This window comes from Alligator mississippiensis, chromosome 14, assembly GCF_030867095.1.
Source record: "Alligator mississippiensis isolate rAllMis1 chromosome 14, rAllMis1, whole genome shotgun sequence".
Lineage (NCBI taxonomy): Eukaryota > Metazoa > Chordata > Crocodylia > Alligatoridae > Alligator > Alligator mississippiensis.
In genome coordinates this window covers 44,756,055-44,772,815 of record NC_081837.1, presented here as the reverse complement: position 1 = coordinate 44,772,815, position 16,761 = coordinate 44,756,055, and the positions used below count along the sequence as shown (strand labels likewise).

The 16,761-nt window shown below is 62.0% G+C and overlaps 1 protein-coding gene across 2 annotated transcripts; it reads left to right on the top strand.

Annotated features, from left to right (window-relative positions):
* The first annotated feature begins 1,946 nt into the window (after positions 1 to 1,946).
* Positions 1,947 to 11,916, top strand: PPM1J (protein phosphatase, Mg2+/Mn2+ dependent 1J). Of its 2 annotated transcripts, XR_009456492.1 has the most exons (11): positions 1,947 to 2,194; positions 4,131 to 4,245; positions 4,433 to 4,753; positions 5,537 to 5,649; positions 7,202 to 7,286; positions 9,193 to 9,311; positions 9,454 to 9,517; positions 9,706 to 9,813; positions 10,120 to 10,271; positions 10,592 to 10,926; positions 11,880 to 11,916. XR_009456492.1 is itself a non-coding variant. In XM_059717153.1 (10 exons), exons 1-10 carry the CDS (start codon positions 1,950 to 1,952, stop codon positions 10,737 to 10,739), a joined length of 1,470 nt encoding a protein of 489 aa, XP_059573136.1. In that variant the 5' UTR covers positions 1,947 to 1,949; the 3' UTR covers positions 10,740 to 11,916. The 2 variants fall into 2 exon arrangements, 1 of the variants encoding a protein (XP_059573136.1); XM_059717153.1 differs by having other exon boundaries at positions 10,592 to 11,916.
* The last annotated feature ends 4,845 nt before the right edge of the window (positions 11,917 to 16,761 follow it).

Genomic DNA, 16,761 nt, shown 5'->3' with positions numbered 1-16,761 from the left:
GGCTCTCTGGACCAGAGGAGCAGGTCAGAGATCTGCCCCCCGCCCCCAGCCCTGGAGCTGAGAGCAGGGAGAGAGACAGCTCAGCCCCAGGCCGCCAGCATTAACTCCTTGCATCCCCGGAGGCCTGCTATAAATAGCCTGGCACAGCCCAGGCAGGAGCTCCTTGGAGGGGACAGATTGGATTTCGTTTGGTAAAACCAGGGCCTGCGACAAGCACCTGTTGCCATGGAAGTGGCTGCGATGGTATCCAAAGGGTGACCTCACTGCAGGCGGGCAGAGCCAAGCCCTGGCTCCAGTGACAAGAGAAAGGCAAGGGGGAAGGGTACCGAGGCACCCCCAGGGCTGACCTGCTTGCCCATCCTCCCCTGCTGAAGTCTCTCCCGACCTTCCTCACCCCTCGCGGAGCCAGGAGTGGAGTCCTTCCCGCTGCCACCCCGTCCCAGGCTGGTGCCTCCGCAGCCAAAGCCTCTGGCTGGCACTGCTGGGTCCTGGGTGCTCACAGCTATCCCTGTATTTATCAGCATCCCTCTCTACCTGGACTGAGTGCCAAGCAACTCTAAAAGGTTATAAATCTTTTAATCAATCCAAACTCCCTCGCCTGCCCTTCGCGAGTCCAAGCAGATGCCAAGCAGAGATTTCCGCTGATTGCAAGGTAAAGCAAACAGCCCAGCGGCCTTCTTCCATTATCCTCACTTCCACGCCATTGCGTTGGCTCTTTGCAAGGTTTTAGCACAGGGGAAGTGCTGCATTGAGTGCTGAGGCCAGGATGAAGCTGTGCCAGGTTGCGTCCTGGCTGGACCACCTGGAGGAGTGCGGCGCCTCCGCTGAGCTTTTCAAGAAGACATAGTACTTCCGAGCAAAATCAACACAACCCGTGATGAACCGCTCTGGAGCCAGCCCCATCAGCTGCACAACTCACTTCCATTAAATCCGTGCGGTGCTGCCTGTAGCCAAAGCAGCCGCAGGCAGTCGTCCACACAGGCCCCATACCACCAGGACTCCTCTCCTCGCCCGGCCTAGGGCACCTGGATATGGGTATCACTCGCGTGTGCCACTGCCCTCTCCAGGACAGCAAGGCTTGCTCGGCCACGTGCATCACACCCAGCGATGCTGTGAGGCCAAAGCTTTGTCTGCTGCACAGGGCACCTGCCCCAGGTGTTGCAGGTCTGTCTCAGCAGCCTAAAGGCTCTTGCCCCACGTCAGAGAGGGTGCTGGAGTTGCTGATGCCTGCTTGCAATATCCCTGTCCTTGGATGGAGGTCGCAGGCAGCATACTTGCCCCAGGCTGAAACAGCCTCTGCACTGCCAGGAACTCTGCATGGGGAAAGGGACCACGCCACAGCCACGTGTTGCAGCCTGGCACGCTGTCTTCTCCAGGACCCAGCCCCTCCACACTTCCACAGGCTGCCTGACCCGGGTGATGCAGGGCACCGCCTTTCCTATCACGCAGCAGAGAGAGGCACGAGGAGGACCAATGCCCAAAGCTGCTGCAAAGTAAGTTTGGATTGGAGATCCGGAAAAAACACCCTCGCTGCCAGAGCAGGGGGCAGTGCAATAGATGGCAGGGAAGTGAGGGGGGGATCTCCATCACTGGAAGGGTCAAGGTGGGGACGATCTAGGTGCACTGCCCCCTTCGTGCTCCATGTGTCAGGGGGGTTAAGGTATCCAGGCCATGTTGGTCTAGAGGGAAGTGGCAGAGGTAGATTTTTGCCACAAAAAAAAAGTCTTGCATTGCGAGGTGTGGGGCAGGGGGGCCGCAGCGCTTGGCGCGGAGGCGCCGGGAGGTCCGGCTGCGCCCGGGGCAGGGAGGCATCAGCCGGGCACGGCGCCGTCCGGCAGGCGGGGATGCCCGGGGCAGGGCTGCGCCGGGGGCGGCGCTGGCGGCTCGACCCGCCCCGGTGGCGGCGGTGGCGGCGGCGGCGGCTGTCCCTCCCGGGCGGGCGGTGCAGCATGCTGGGCCGGGTGCGCACGGCCGTGGCGCACCTGGTCGGGGGGCAGCCCCCAGCCCCGGCCCCGGAGCCCGCGGCCCCGGAGCCCGCTGCCCCCGGCCCCGCGCCGGCCGAGGGCTTCTCGCGGCCGGCCTTCCTGCAGCTGAGCCCGGAGGAGCTGCAGCGGGCGGACGACCACGCGGGCAGAGCCGTGCAGAGCCCCCGCGGCACGCGCCGCCGCCTGCCCTGGAGCACCGGCTACGCCGAGTGAGCAGCGCCGCGCCCGGGCTGCGGGACGGGACGGGACGGGACGGGGCTGTGCCGGGGGAGCGACATATCACGGGTCTCTGGAAGGAGCGCGCGCTTGGGAGCTGCCCAGAGGGCACCTGGGGGAGATGGGGCGCCCCCAGGCACCTGCCTCCGAGACCCCTTGGACAGCGGGTCCCCGAGAGCCCCCTGCCCCGCGGTGGAGCTCGTTGCCGGCCTCGACCCTTGCGACACCCCGTCTTGCAGAGGGGAACTGGGTCCCCGAGCGGCAGGCACCTTCTCCGGGTCGCAGGGGAAGTGCTGGCCAGGGAGGGAATTGAGCCTCGGTCTCCTGATCTGAGCGGGCTCGAACTTCCTCTTTGAGGGCCCGACCCTGTCCGCCTTGCAGTCCCTGGGACTCTTGCCTTTTCTGGGCTGTGCAGGCTCCCTTGGCTGGGTTAGTTCGGGGTGGCGGGGCCAGCCAGCCACTTCACCTGCGCGGGAGGAGAAAGCTGGACCCTTTGCAATCCGGCCTTCCTAGGCTTTGCTGCCTCCGCCCTGGGACTTACCCCCAGGCATGGAGAGGGCTAATGCAGCGGGGTCCGAGTGAGGCACGCGGGCTTCCCCCAGTGTTTGCTCACAGCTAGACTTGTAACGGTGAGCGTGCTGCGAGGGCATGAGAGAGCCGCGTGCTCCTCCGGACCGCACTCTGCACTCTCAGACTCCTGCCTTGCTGCTTCCCTGCTCCTGGATTTGCCAAGAGCCCTGTATTCACCATCCCCTCCTCTCTGTCCTGTCCTTCAGTAACTCACACCCTCACTTTTGCAGGGCAGGACAGGCAGGCCCCGTCCCCTAGCAGAAACATCTCTTTGAGGGGTGAACTATGCTCAGGATCTGGGGGCAGCAGCCAGGTGTGTGGATCTGAGACGGTGCCTTCAAGAAATGGACACAGTGATGTCGTTGCATGGGCCGGGCAGGCGTCGTGGGTGGATTTGGCATTGCCCCCTCTGCTTTTTGGAAGGGCACTTGTTTCTTTTTTGCTCGCAGCTTGCCCTGGGGCTGGGCTGAGCTGGGTGGGTCCCTGCCAGGCTCCTCGGGGGCTGCAGGGAGGCGGTGAGGGGAGCAGACCTGTGCTCGAGCACTCAGAAGTAAGGGCCCTGCCCCCTTCAACTGAACGGTGTCAGCTTCTCCAGCCGGTCACAAGATTCCCTCCTCCAAACCGCTTGAGAACTGCTACGGCGCACATCCTGTTTTGCATATTGATGACTTCCTCCCACAAAGCAGGTTTTGCAATTGAGATCTGAAATGTGCTCAGCAGAAGCAGGGGCTGAGTTGGTGTGACTTTGTGTGCAAACGCTTCTGCCTGCTGCTCTCTTCCCTTTCTGGGAGGCGCTTGGTAGTCGGTGCCAAACGGATGAGGCCTGATCACATGCGTGCGTCTCCTGAGCCTTGCTGGGTGCATTTCCCGAGCCTTGGCTGCGGGGACGTGTGGCAGGTTGTTGGGCAGCAGGTCTTCCGGCACCTCGTGAGTGAGTGTCCTTCCTGGTCTCAGCCAGGAGTTCCTCTTTGCCAGCAAAGGAGAAGCCAGCTTGGCCCCATCGCGCTGCAACTGGGGTGTTTGCTCCAAATCCTTGTGTCTCACTGGGGCTTCTCTGCTCACAGAGTCTGTGTGGACAGCTTCTCCTCTCTGCGGGGGGATGCCGGGTCTACAGCCGTGGGGCTTTGCTCCTGTTTAGCTTCACCCCTTGGGCTCGTCTGCACAGGGAAGCGATTGGGATTAAATGATGGAAGCAGAAGTCCCGGTTAGCACCTGGGTGGCTGCTTGAATCTGGAACGAGTGCAGAATGAGCACGTCCACACAGGGGGTTAGTTATCCGGGCAGGGGTGCCCTGTATAGACACCCCTGCAGCTTCCAAGGGGCAGCAAGTGCTCACCCCTCTCTCTTCCTCCCGGCCAGGGTGATAAACTCAGGGAAGAGCCAGCACAACGAGGACCAGGCCTGCTGCGAGGTGGTGTTCGTGCAGCGGAGGCCCGGCCAGAGGCGTAACCCAGCCGCGGGAGAGTCCGAGTGGGTGAGCTGTGTGACCTCCCTGCCCCATGGATGGAGGGGCGGCAGGCAGGCTGGACCCCCTCCGGAGGGGCAGCAGCAAAGAGCGGAGCAGGGAGACCGACTGTCTCGGTCGCTCCGGGGCTGTGCCGGCTGTAGGGGCATACCCCTCACCGGTGTGCCTCCTGCTTTACCCCTCTCTGTCCCCGCAGGGCAGGAAGAGCCTGTACTTCCACTACTGGGGGCTGTTTGACGGACATGCGGGCAGCGGTGCCGCCATCATGGCCTCCAAGCTGCTTCACCGGCACGTGTGCGAGCAGCTCCGGGACCTGGTGGACATCCTGCAGGACCCGGCACCCGCCCCCATCTGCCTGCAGAGCGATGCCAGGGTGCCGGCCGAGGCGAGCCGGGCCGCCTTGGCGGAGGAGGATGCGGAGCCCCTCAACGACGCCCTGCCCCGCTTCCATCTGGAGAAGGCAGTCTCCCACGAGAGCCTGGTGATCGGTGCCATTGAGAACGCCTTCAAGCAGATGGTGAGTGAGCAGGGGCAGCCTCGGGGGAGGAGGAAGAGCCGGAGCTGCTGGCAGCAGTGGAGAGATGATGGTGGTGATGGTGGGAGAAGGGAGGGCTCCTCTGTTCTTCCCCATGCCCCAGCAAGCAGCTCCCCTGCAGCTCTTGCAAGCCCTGGCCACCGCTGCAGCCACCTCTGCTTCCCAGGCCCATGCTCCTGTCCCCCCTCAACACCCCGCTTGCTGCCGGAGCCCCAGAAAGCTGCACCGCCAGCGAGCGGGGTGCCAGGTGCAGGCTGGCAAGCACCCCGGAGCAGGCCGGGGGATGTGCCCGGGCCGAGCTGACCGGCTGCTTTCCATCTGGAATGTGCCCTCCCTTCCTTTAGCAGCCAAGATGCTGACGGGGCAGCGCAGGACTATTTTGGGCTGGTTGGGTATTTGCTTGGCTCGCTGCAGCCTCTCTGGGCTGTGCTCGGGACTCTGCCCCTGCCCCTCCACCACGCTGCATGGCTGACACCGCGGATGCACTGTCCAAGGAAAGGCTGGGCTCCACCTGTGTGGAGCCCAGGGGCCTGGTGGGGCTGCACTGGCAGAGGTACCAGCCTGGTGGACAAAGCTGCAGCCCAGGGAGAGGGGGAGAGTCCGCCGCTAATCCTCTTGCTGCAGATCCTGGCAGACCAGGGGCTTGTGGCCTGGGGGAAGAAGGTCTGGCATGCTAGCGCACGGGGTGCAGGAAGGGGCCGTGCGCTGGGAGCGAGGGCTCTGGGTCCAGGTGGCCATTTCGAGCCATGCCATGTCTTTCCCCAGGATGACCAGATTGAGCGGGAGCGGGCGACGCGGCACGTGTCCGGCGGCTGCTGTGCCCTGGTGGCCGTTTACTTGCTGGGGAAGTTCTACGTGGCGAACGCGGGGGACAGCAGGTACGGGGCGCGGGGCAGGGCCAGCTCCTTCCCTGCATGGTGGAAAGGGATCCTGGTCCGTCCCAGTCCCTGCAGGAAGGCAGTGCTCCGGCTGCAAGATGACCTTACTGCAGGCATGTGACTGCCGGGGAGCCTGACTCAGCACCGCTCTTCGCTGTCTCTGCCGGAGCCCGGGACAGTGTGCAGCGCGGGAGGTGCCTGCACCTAAATGCAGATGTCAGGTGCAGGCTCAGGCCGCTCCATGCCATTTCAGCCCCTCCGCCTGCAGGGATCTTTTGCAGCTCCGGATTTGAGTCCTTAATCGTTGCTCAGCACAATGCCAGACCGGGGAGCAGCGGGCAGTTCCCCGAGACCCTGTCGCAGCGAGGGTTTCTTGCCCTTTCTCCAGAACAGGCCTTGCTGCTGCATGCTCTGAATTGCACCCCGGGCCCAGCTGGCGCTCTGCAAAGGTCACCTTGGGGGAGCTATGCGGAGGTGCTGAGCAGCCTGTGTCCCTGCCCCAGGCTGGGCGGGCATGCACACTGTGCAGGGCTTAGCCCTTCCTGGGAGGGCTCTGATGCAACACAAACCTGGCACGGCAGGAAACCTCAGACAGGCAAGTGTAGGGCCAAGCCTGGCTCTTCAGGGCACCCCATAGCTGAGCCTGGATCCTGGCGACAGGCTGTGGCACTTGGGCACTTTTAAAGATTTCCCCCTCACACCAACACTGCCCCGGGCACGCGGGTGCTGTTGTTTGAGGTGCATGCAGGACCTTTCCTTGCCTGCTAGAAGATGGGGGCTGTGGGGAAGGAGGGGTTTGCTGAGACTGCGGCTGAGCCCTGGCTAGGAAAAGCAGAGATGCTGGGGCAGGGTGCTGGCCCCACAGTCAGAGGCAAAGGTCCCTGGTGCAAAGCCTTGTCCTCTGCTGCGGTGGTGCTCAGCGCTGGAAGCCCCATGCAGGCAGAGGAAGTGTCTTCCGTCACTGGCCCCGGTTGCTGCTGTCGGCTTGGTCTCCTAACAGTCCCCATCGGCCTCCCTGTGCTCACAGGAGCTCCTCCCCAGGCTCTCCGCTACAGCCCCATCTCAGTCACTGTGTAAGCACAGGGGGTGAGACCCCATCAGCCCGCGGAGGCTGCAGCTTGCAGTGACCCTGTAAGAAAATTCCCCTTGGGGCTCCTGGGTTATCATGCTGACAACTGCACCCAGTATTGCAAATCCACCTGTGTGCCCCTGCCAGGGAGCTCTGCAGGGATCTGCGTATCCACCTCCCGTGACCTTAGCACCGTTCCCCTCCACGTAGCTCCTTGCACTTCTTTCTCCCTCTCCATTGTCATTGCCCTCGCTCAGCTCCTCTCTGCTCGTAAAAGTGCTGCTGGGCCCGGCCGCAGGCTCCATCCATCCCCTCTCCCGGGACAGGCGGCAGGACAATGAGCTGCCTGTAGCCGGGAAGTGGTCCAGAGCTGGGCTGGAAGGTGGAGAGCAGCCGAGGCAGCGAGCTGGGTCCCCCGGGTGGTATTGCTCCTCCGTGCTGCGCCTCCGCTGTCTAACCTCCTCATTCCATGTGTCATTGCAGGGCCATTATCATCCGTAACGGGGAAATCATTCCAATGTCCCGGGAGTTTACTCCAGAGACAGAGAGGCAGAGGCTGCAGTTTTTAGTAAGAAAGACCTTTCTTCTCATCTGGTTCGCTCTAAAGACCCCCCAGTCCTGTGCCGCCTGGACCTGTGCCCCTGTGAAGGGGTCGGGGAGCACAGGAGGGATGTGCGGTGTAATGATGCATTCTTGGGGCAAAGCAGTGGTGCTCTCCTGTTGCTCCAGGTTTGCAGATAGGTGCAGCTGGAGGGGACGGGGCATCTGTCCCGGTGCCACACCTGTTCCCCCAGGGGCTAGACAGTGGGGCATGGCTTGGTGCCCTTCTGGCCTCATGACGAGGGGACAGGGGGGAAGGGGATACAAGGCCTTCCCTCCCTTGGAGACTCAAGTTCCAGTCCAGACCGTGGTGTACGGCAGCCTCAGCCCTGACAGGGGCGAACCCCCTCCTCGTGTGATGCCGCGGGGTTGCTAGTTTAGCTTGGCATACCAACATCCCTTCCCTCTGCCTGTCGCGGCCAGTTTTGAGTCCCTTGTCACCTCTGGGAGGAGCTCACTGTGGGGCTCTGGCCCCGGGCAGCCTTTCTGCAGAGCCTGGAGGTGTGTCCGTGCCGCAAGCTGAAACTGCATACGCTTGCAGAGAGCGTGCCCCCACGCAGCCGGGAGAGGGAGCAGGCGAGGCGGGTGAGACGAGGTCTGGCTGGGCACGTTTCCCGGTGCAGCCTGGGCCTTGGAAGAGCACCAAGGCACTTTGTCTCCTCGCTGCTGCCTTCCAGCAGCCCCAGAAGGAAGCCGCATGGGGACGGATCCCCTCCAGCCGGCTCTGGCAGGAAGGACAGATCTGTGCTGGCTCTTCTGGCCCAGACGAGTTGATCTCGGCCAGGGGCTGGGCGGGGTGGGTTGGTAACGATGGTGCCGTGCTCTGCCCGTGGCTCCAGCCCGCTGGAGTGTGGCGAGCTCCATGGCAGTGATGCTTCCTGTATCTGTTCCTGCTCCCCTCCCGGCAGGCCTGTCGGTCCCTTGGCACTGCATCCATCCATCTCCTTTTCCCTCTTCCTCCATCCGCTTCCTCTGACATGGATTCCCCACCGCACCCCTCTTGCTGCATGGCGGGGGTCCCCCGTCCCAGGACGCCGGCGGGGTGCTGCCGACGCTCTTCCGTGGGGTCTGGAGGGAGCTGGCTGGGAAGGTCCCCGGGGTGGCTGAGCTGGCGGCTCCTTGCCTCGGGGCAAGCCGCTGGGTCTGGGGCAGTGCATCTCAGTGCAGGGGAGAGCGGGGATCTGGGATCCAGCCAGGCCTGATGGCTTCGAGGGGCTGTGGCATCAGGAAGGCATTCAGCTCCCTGCGAGGAGCCTTTCCTTGCAGAGCGTGGGATGAAGAGCTCAAGGAAATGCTCCCTGAGCTGGGGCATGTGGGGGCTGTGAGCTCCTGCTGCAATGGGTCAAAGAGGCCCCCTCCTCCCTGGCTTCCCCTTCCCGCCCATGCCTGACGCCCCTGCCTCACACGGGACATGGGTATCCCTAAAGCCCCCTCCAGAAGCGCCCCTGCAACACGGGCCTGCAGCCTCTCGGACTGGGCTATTTCTTGCTGTCGTGTCCGAGAACAAACCCATCGTAGCAGCTTTCCCTGCAGGGCCTGGCTCTTTTGCCATGAGGCACAACTGGGGGACCCTGGGCAGGCCCCCAAACCACAGCCCTCTCCCCAGAAGGCTGTTGGGAGCCCCTGGTGCCCAGCCAGTGCGTGGGGACCCACGACTGAAACCCGCCATGGGGTGCAGGGAGCGCAAGAGGATTCAGCCCACACGGAGCCCAGATGCCCGCTGCTAGCCCCTGCCCCTGTCAGATGGCATCCTGCATCCCGTTCTTCCTGGCAACCCCAGCTCGCTGCTGGGGAGCCAGGCCGTGCATCTTGCTTGCCTTCCCGGGGAGATTCTGGCTGCTTCTACAGCTGCGGCTGCTGTTGTCTCCCCTCAGGGGTTTCTGAGACCCGAATTGCTGGGAAACGAGTTCACGCACCTCGAGTTCCCCCGGAGGATCCAGCACAAGGAGCTGGGGAAGAAGATGCTGTACCGTGACCAAAGCATGAACGGCTGGTAACCCCTGCTGCACTGCCGGGGTCGGGGTCACCCCCAGCACTGCGTCCTGGCTGGGGGAGGCCGGGTGCTCTGGTCCCAGCATGGCCGGGGAATCCGCCCCTTCCCTGTAACGTGCCACCTCCCTGCTTACCTCCACCAGGGCCTACAAGAAGATAGAGGAGGATGACCTCAAGTTCCCACTCATCTATGGAGAAGGCAAAAAGGTGCCGTGCTGAGGAACGAGCCGTGTGCGGCGAGGTGGCCGGGGGCTGAGGGCACAAACCCCGTCATGGGCGGGGGAGCCTCTTGTGCATGGGACTGGGGTTTCTGCTCCAGCCCAGAGGCTCAAAACTTTGCACCCCCAGGCTCCACGAGCAGGGATGTGATGTTGTTGGCTTTGCTTCCTTGCCAGGCGCGGGTCATGGCCACCATTGGGGTGACACGGGGCCTGGGAGACCACGACCTGAAGGTGTATAGCTCCAACATCCACATCAAACCCTTCCTGTGCTGCTACCCCGAGGTGAGTCGGGCTGGCTGGCTCTGTGTGCCACGCGTCTCTTGGGCAGCTGGGCTGGGCTGGGTCACCTGCGAGCACTGAAAGCCAGTGGCACCTAGCAGCAGCCACGGGGAACCTCGGGCTGTGGCAGGGCAGGGAGGCCCTGGGGTGTCCCAACCTCTCTGCTGCCTGGGGTGGAGGCCGGGGTGCCATCGCCTCTGGCTCCTGGAGCCCAGGTGCTTGGTCCAGCTCCCAGGCGCTCGGTCCACAGCCTCCAGGGAGGCGGACGGTGCTTTCCCGGGCTGAGCCCTGCCTGCGTGCCGCCCCCAGGTCCGGGTGTACGACCTCACGCAGTACGAGCACTGCCCCGACGACGTCCTGGTGCTGGGCACTGACGGCCTGTGGGACGTCACCAACGACAAGGAGGTGGCCGAAGTAGTCATGGATGTGCTGATGGGCTACGAGCCCAATGATCCCTGCAGGTCAGTCATGGCAGGAGGGTGGGGGGCAGCGTGTCCCGTACCCCCCCGGGTCCTGGTCAGGGGACTTGCTGGCAAGTCAAGTGCTGTGAAGTCTGGGCAGGGGGGAGGACAAGGCACATCCTCCTGCCCAGGTGAAGGATGCGGCACCGGGGTCCCCAGCCTGCGGCAGCTGCCCAGGTTGCAGTATCCCACGGTCATGCCTGTACCCCCATCCACGAGCCCCTCCGGCAGCTTCCCCTCTCGCCAGGGCTGGCTCTAGCCACGCGGGGGGAGCCTGGCTGCTGACGGAGGGCTCTGTGCCCCCGCGCCGGGCGCTGCAGGTACACCATGGTGGCGCAGGAGCTGGTGGTTCGGTCCCGGGGGGTGCTGAAGGAGCGCGGCTGGCGCCTGGCCAACGACAAGCTGGGCTCCGGGGACGACATCTCCGTCTTCGTCATCCCGCTGGGCGGCCCCGGCAATTACACGTGACGCTGGGCCGGCCCAGGCCGTGGGCCTCGTGCCACTGAAAAGGACCTGTGACCGGGATGCTGGTGCTGCTGGAGGTGGGCGCGCGGAGGGATCCCCACGGAGCCTCGACCTGCGCCCCCATCCAGCTGCCTGCCACGTCCCGGCCTTTGCCCCGGCAGCGAGGGGAAGAAGCTGTCAGCACCCCAGGGTAAGGGGTCAAGGTTGGGCTGTTGCATAGCCAGCTCTTGCTGGGCTCTGGGACCCCGCTCCCCGGGGCCATGCCTGCCGGGATGGGCGAGTGCAGCCAGGGGCTGGATTTCCCCTTGCTCGGTGGTGCGCACGCCTGCCGTCAGCAGCTCTTTGCTTTGTTCTCGTGTGTCACGCTGGCTGGCAACACTGCGCTCACTGCTAGTGCCCCCCTGCGCCCCTGCGCTGGGTGCCCAATTGCCTCAGTGCCCGGGCCGGGCTCTCCTGCAGGGTAACAGCGGTGCCAGGGACAGCAGGGAGTCACACTTAGCTCCCCTGTTCATGCAGCCCTTGCTGCCGGCCACCTCCTTGTCTCAGCCCTTGTAATGGGGTGGGCATCCCATCATGGGAGTGCCTGTGCCAGTAGCATGGGGCATCTGCCAGCCCTCTGTCCCGAGGCTTTGCCCCGTCCCTGTCCCTGTCAGGTCAGCGCTGTGTTTCTGAGGCCGGGCGTACTCAGCTCAGTGTTACTCACCGAAGAGCTGCTCCGAGCACTGCTCAACTCGCAGATCCTTTCTGAGCAGCTCTGATCGCAGCCGCCAGCCCCGCAGAGCTACGCCTTCCCTGTGCTGCCTGCACGTGCTTTGCCCTGGGGCCGAAAGAGGTGATTTCTTGTCTCGGTCCTGGCCCACTCTGCATTGCCGGGAGCTGTGCTGCTCTGCAGGTCTGTTCAGGTAGCGGAGGCAGCGCCTCATGCAGACAGCTCGCCTGGGACACGAGCTTCCCAGGTCTCTGCAGAGCAGGGTGTCACAGGTTAAGGGGGCCATCCTGGCCCTGTAGCTATGCATCGCTGTCCCTGGGCAGAGCTTCCCGCTGCTGGCCTGCACTTTGGCTTTGCCCGTGTCTGTGTCCTGCTGCCGTCGGGGGCACCTGCGAAGCATCTGCGTTGGGTAAGCGCGGCCTGTCTCTCTGCAGCTGTGCCATGTAAATAAACTGGCTGCGCCCAGCGGGACCTGAGAGGCGTCCGTGCGGTTCTTGCCATGCCGGTGTCCCCGTTCTGCACTGGAGGAAGGCACTCTCCCCATGTAGCTTGGCTCCTGGACGTGGGTCCAACAGGTTCTGCGAGAGATGCACCTAACGGCCAGAGTCCTGGTAGTGTCTGCACGCCGAGCTGCCAGCCCGTGTCTGCCCCTCAGGTGCCTACACCCTTGAGGATGCAGCCAGCTTTCCCACCCCCAGCTGACACGGGCAGCGACCGGCCAGATCCAGGTGCGCCCGTGGCCGCTAGAAGGCAGCAGCGCCGCGTGTTGCTGCAGACTGCAAGCCTTGCTCTCAGGGGAGCTTGGTGCCTAGGGGAGCCTGTTTTGAATCAACAGACTACATCAGTGGTTTTCAACCTTTCCTCATTTGTGGACCCCTAAAAACGTGCAAAGAGAGGTGCAGGCCCCTTTGCACTGTAAGTGTGGGGGTTCACATGCTTTTGATGAATTATAGTCATCTTTCGTGGAGCGCTTAGACGTGGTAGGGGTCTGCGGCCACTGGGCTAGATCAAGGCCAGGCATCAGGCAGTCCCTGATTGAGAACCTGGCTAATGAGCTATTCATAGATCCATGAAAACTCATTAGTCTCTGGGTGTGCTGTCCAAGGCCTGCTCCAGTGACACCTGTGCCAGCTGCTCGCTGCCCATGCAGAGCCTGGGCAGGGGCTGAGCTGTGGCCCGGGTACCACGCTGATTATTTAGGGGGTGCTGGCTCCGTGTTTCCAGGTGGTGCTGCGGGCTGGGGGGGACCACACCGAGCTGTGCGTTTCCAGGCTGGGAGGGGAAAGGATTGGGTTTCCAAACCAACAAACATCCACAGTGTGAAAATCCCCTAGAAATCTTCTGCTAAAGACCTAGAATCAGGATTTTAATGGTAGCCACTCCTGTTTGCATTTGAATGGTTTAGTTCAAAGTTTCCTGTGGGACACCATTTCAGCTCAGTTTAAACCCAGGCAGCAAATGTGAGACCAGAGTCTGCCTTGTTTCAGGTGCATGATGTGTGTGTCACGGCCTTTTGCCACGGTTTAGCTAACGGGTTACAAATCCCTCCGTTTGATGGTTTGGTGCCAGGCTGCACGGAGCAGTGCCCGGCCCGAGGGGCAGGGTGGAGGGACGTGGCCTCACACTCCGAGGTGCTGGGAGGAAAGGCATCGCCAGCTTGCAACATGCCAGTGTGAGATGGGTCCTGTCCCCATTACGCGGGAAGGGAGTGAATCTCATCAGGTCCTGGCTCTCTATGTGCTGGGTCTAACTCTCCACGCGCCCACACCAGGCATTATCATTTGTACCAGTGTATGGGCCATAAGGCTCCAGCCAACCCAGACACATGTGTTTGGCAGCCGCCCTGCCGGGGTGCAGATATCACGCCAAGGACCAGAGAAGGGGAGCTGATGTCTGATCCTTGCACTCACCTGATCCAGCCGGAGCTGCTGCTTGGTCTTTTACAACACTGCAGTGAGCATGTCCCCGAGGCCGGGACCTCAGACGCCTGCATCTGTGAGGTTCCCAGGGCCGTGTTAGTTCAGCCCCGGCGCACACATTATCTGTGTGCAATGCACAGGTGCCTGTGGCAGCCACCAGCAGCCCTGTGACATATGGAGTGGAGGGCCTTGGGAGGCGGTGGGGGAGCAAACCCTGGCTGAGCTTGGGCAGGACGGAGCAGGGGAGGCCCAAACTTGCCCTGGCCCTGCTCCAGGCCTCTTTTTCCCAAAGGTGAGACATGGGAGGCAGAGTCCAAGTGCAAACAGGGCTGGGAGCCGAGGAGTGCAAAGCCGAAAGCCTCAGGAATGGGAGGAGCTGGAGACTCCCCGGGACCCCAGCCAGGGCAAGGAGACTCGAGGCAGGGTGGCTCTCTCCTTTCCCCTCCTCCGGGTGAGCTCAGGCGTGGCCGCTGTCTCCCCCTCCTAGCAGCTTCCTGACCCCGCAGCACTGGAAGGAGCAGGAGCTGGAAATGCCAGGGCCTGTGGAAAACCTCCCTGCTGCCTTCTTCTCCCGGGCCCTTCGGTCGCTGCTTCTTCCCTTGCCTGCTGTCTGGTGCTCTGGCCGTGCCGATGCACCGGACAGGTGCACTTGCACTTCCAATGCCCAGCTTGTCTCACCTGCCAGGGGGCCTGGTGTGGCTTTGCCACTAGTGTCCATGCCAGGAGCACTTTGCTGGTACAGTGCACAGGGACGGGGAAGGGCAGGAGGCTGGGAGCTGTTGCACCCCGCTCCCCACCCCCAGGCTCCGGGGCTGGCTTTTCCTGCCAGTTGAGTCACCAGCGCACAGCCCTGCAGCTGGGACTGCCGGTGTGTGTGTACATGTGTGTGCATACATGTGTGTATGTGTGCATAAAAATGTAACTCTTTGCTTCATCCCTCCTCCAACAAATCCCTGTGCAAAGGGGGAACATGACGCAGCCCCTCCACGCATCGCTGGCACGACTAAGTGGGTCCTTACCCCTGCTTCTACCTGCATGGCTTGTTCACCCACTTGTCACCCACCTTAAAAGCAGCAGTGAACTGTTTGGGGGACAGAGACTGCTTCTGACTTGGGGACGCGGCCCCCAGTGCAGCAAGGCACAGGTCTGGACCGGGGTTTCCATTGCTACTGCTGCAGGTGACCCAATGTGAGACCAGGGCAAGCCTGTGAGTTTTTAAGACCCAGGTGGACAAAGCCTTGTCTGGGATGATGTTGCTGGGGCTGCTCCTGGTTTGAGCAGGGGGTTGGACTAGATGTGATCTCCTGAGGTCCCTTCCAGCCCTCATTTTGCTCTGTTAGAAACATTCAGACGAGGGGCAAGGCACATGCATGGGGGCACAAAGGACCAGGCAGTGGGGAGCGAGCCCCGTGGGGCACTGTGCAGGCTGAGGTGGCAGAGGAAAGGTTGCCTTGCTGGTAGGACAGGGGCTGGGTTAGCTCTGGAGGGTGCAAATGAGCAGAAAGGGCCTGAGCAAAGCTGAGCCCAGCCCAGGACGTGCTGCTTGGCGGCGTGACAGGACCTCTGTTTTCCTCGGTCCCTTTGTCTGCCTCGGCCTCGAGCAACAGAGAGGCCCTGTCCTGCAGAGCGGCGCGTGAGAACGAGGGGCCCTGATCTCAGACGGGGCCTCTTGGCGCGGCCGTCAGCAATGACAGCAGCTCCCGGGGCCCTGTGACAGACAGTTCTGGTCGCGAGGATGAGATCGGTGATGGCCTGTGCGGGGGGAGAGCTGAGGCTCACTCGGGGTTGGTGCAACAGCCTTGGGCTGCCAGAGCGGGTTCACGCTGGGGGAGCCTGGCGATTTCTTGTGTCTGGCTGTCCCTTTCTGTCCGTGGTAAGAACAAAAGCAGGTGAACGTTTCCTGCGAGACATCAGAAAAAGAAACCATGAAGTGCTCTTGGCCTCTTTTTCCCCCTGCTGCTTGTTGCTGGCTCCGTGTGCATAGCCGGACACGTTGGGAAACGCTGACCCAAAGCTAGATGCAACCCTGCAGAGGCATCACGGCAGGCCGAGCCCCCTGCCCCACGGCTGCTCCCAGAAGAGAGCAATGGCCCAGCTAGTCTCCCGCGACTCCATCAGTGACCGGCAATGCCTGCTGCTCCCGAGCAAGCCCACGGCACACGACCGAGGGGCCGTCTCCCAGGTCCCGGCTGGAGCTTGGCTTTCGCCTTGAAGAGCGCTGGTCCTGGTCATGACTGTCCGAGCGAGCGGGCACAGTTGCTGTTCTGATTCCATGACAGTAAATGTCTAATCCTTAATTCCTCCTCTCCCCTGAGGCAAAGGCCTAGCTGCGAGACGAAGCCCGTGCTGTATCCTCGGGGTGGAGTTCACAGCCCCTCCTGCTCCCCCTGCCGCTGGTGACTCAGTGCAGCACAAAACTGTCCCTAAAAATCAAATAAATTGGATTGCATCAGGCTTTCCAGGCTTCTTGGGGCAGCAGCTGGCCATAAAGGCAGGAAATGCTGCAGCCAGCAGAGCATGACACGGTCGGCATCTGGTTCCTGCCTCAGGGGCTGATATTTATGTGCATAAATGACATACACATTTATATGTGTATAAATGACACCAGGAATCACAACTCATGGCAGAGGTGATACCTTTTATTAGACCAACTAGATATTTGCAAAAAAAAAAAATAAAAATCCAGCTTTGTTTGGTTTGGGGCACAGGCCCCCTTCTTCAGGCGGAGGAGAGTACAAAGCTGTGCAAAGATGTGTACTCTCCTCTGCCAGAAGAAGGGGGCCTGTGCCCGAAAGCTTGCAAATAAAGACATGTTTTTGCAAACATCTAGTTGCTCTAATGAAAGACATCACCTCTGCCACGAGTTCCTATTCCTTTTGCCTCTAGACCAATACGGCTACAACCTGGATACCCTATAAACGACGTACACTTGTATAGGTGTAGCCACCTGCCTTGCTCAGCGGAAGGACCCCTCGCTCTCCCCTGTGGTTAAGGATGGCTTGGGGTATACTTTCCCCCCGACCCCTTGAATGAGGCACGAGTGCTTTTCTCATGGAGGAATACAGGCCAGGGAGGTGTCCTCTGGGTTTCTCTCTCCTTAAACCCTTCTCTCTTGGACTGATGAGCTCTGGGCAGCACTAAACACAGCCCAACACAGCATTTTTTCTTTTTCTGGTTTTTTTTAAAGGAAAGCTTGTCATGTCCCAAGCCAAATCAGCCAAATCGATTCCAAATCGGCGAATCGGTCCAGAACCATAAGTGGCCCTGCTGCTACTGGCTTCAGATGTTTCCAAACCATTTGGCGGGCATCCTACATGCAGGCCCGAGCCCGGGGGCTTGGGGTTCAGATGCCCCCGGCTTTGACTTGCCCTCAGCCCTAGGGTGGGCGGCAGGAGCA

Excerpts from the sequence above, each read along its gene's own strand:
- PPM1J (XM_059717153.1), top strand. The coding sequence starts at position 1,950 with ATGCTGGGCCGGGTGCGCACGGCCGTGGCGCACCTGGTCGGGGGGCAG. Across the intron at positions 2,195-4,130 it reads TGGAGCACCGGCTACGCCGA|GGTGATAAACTCAGGGAAGA; the intron begins GTGAGCAGCGCC and ends CCTCCCGGCCAG. Across the intron at positions 9,518-9,705 it reads TCTATGGAGAAGGCAAAAAG|GCGCGGGTCATGGCCACCAT; the intron begins GTGCCGTGCTGA and ends CTTCCTTGCCAG.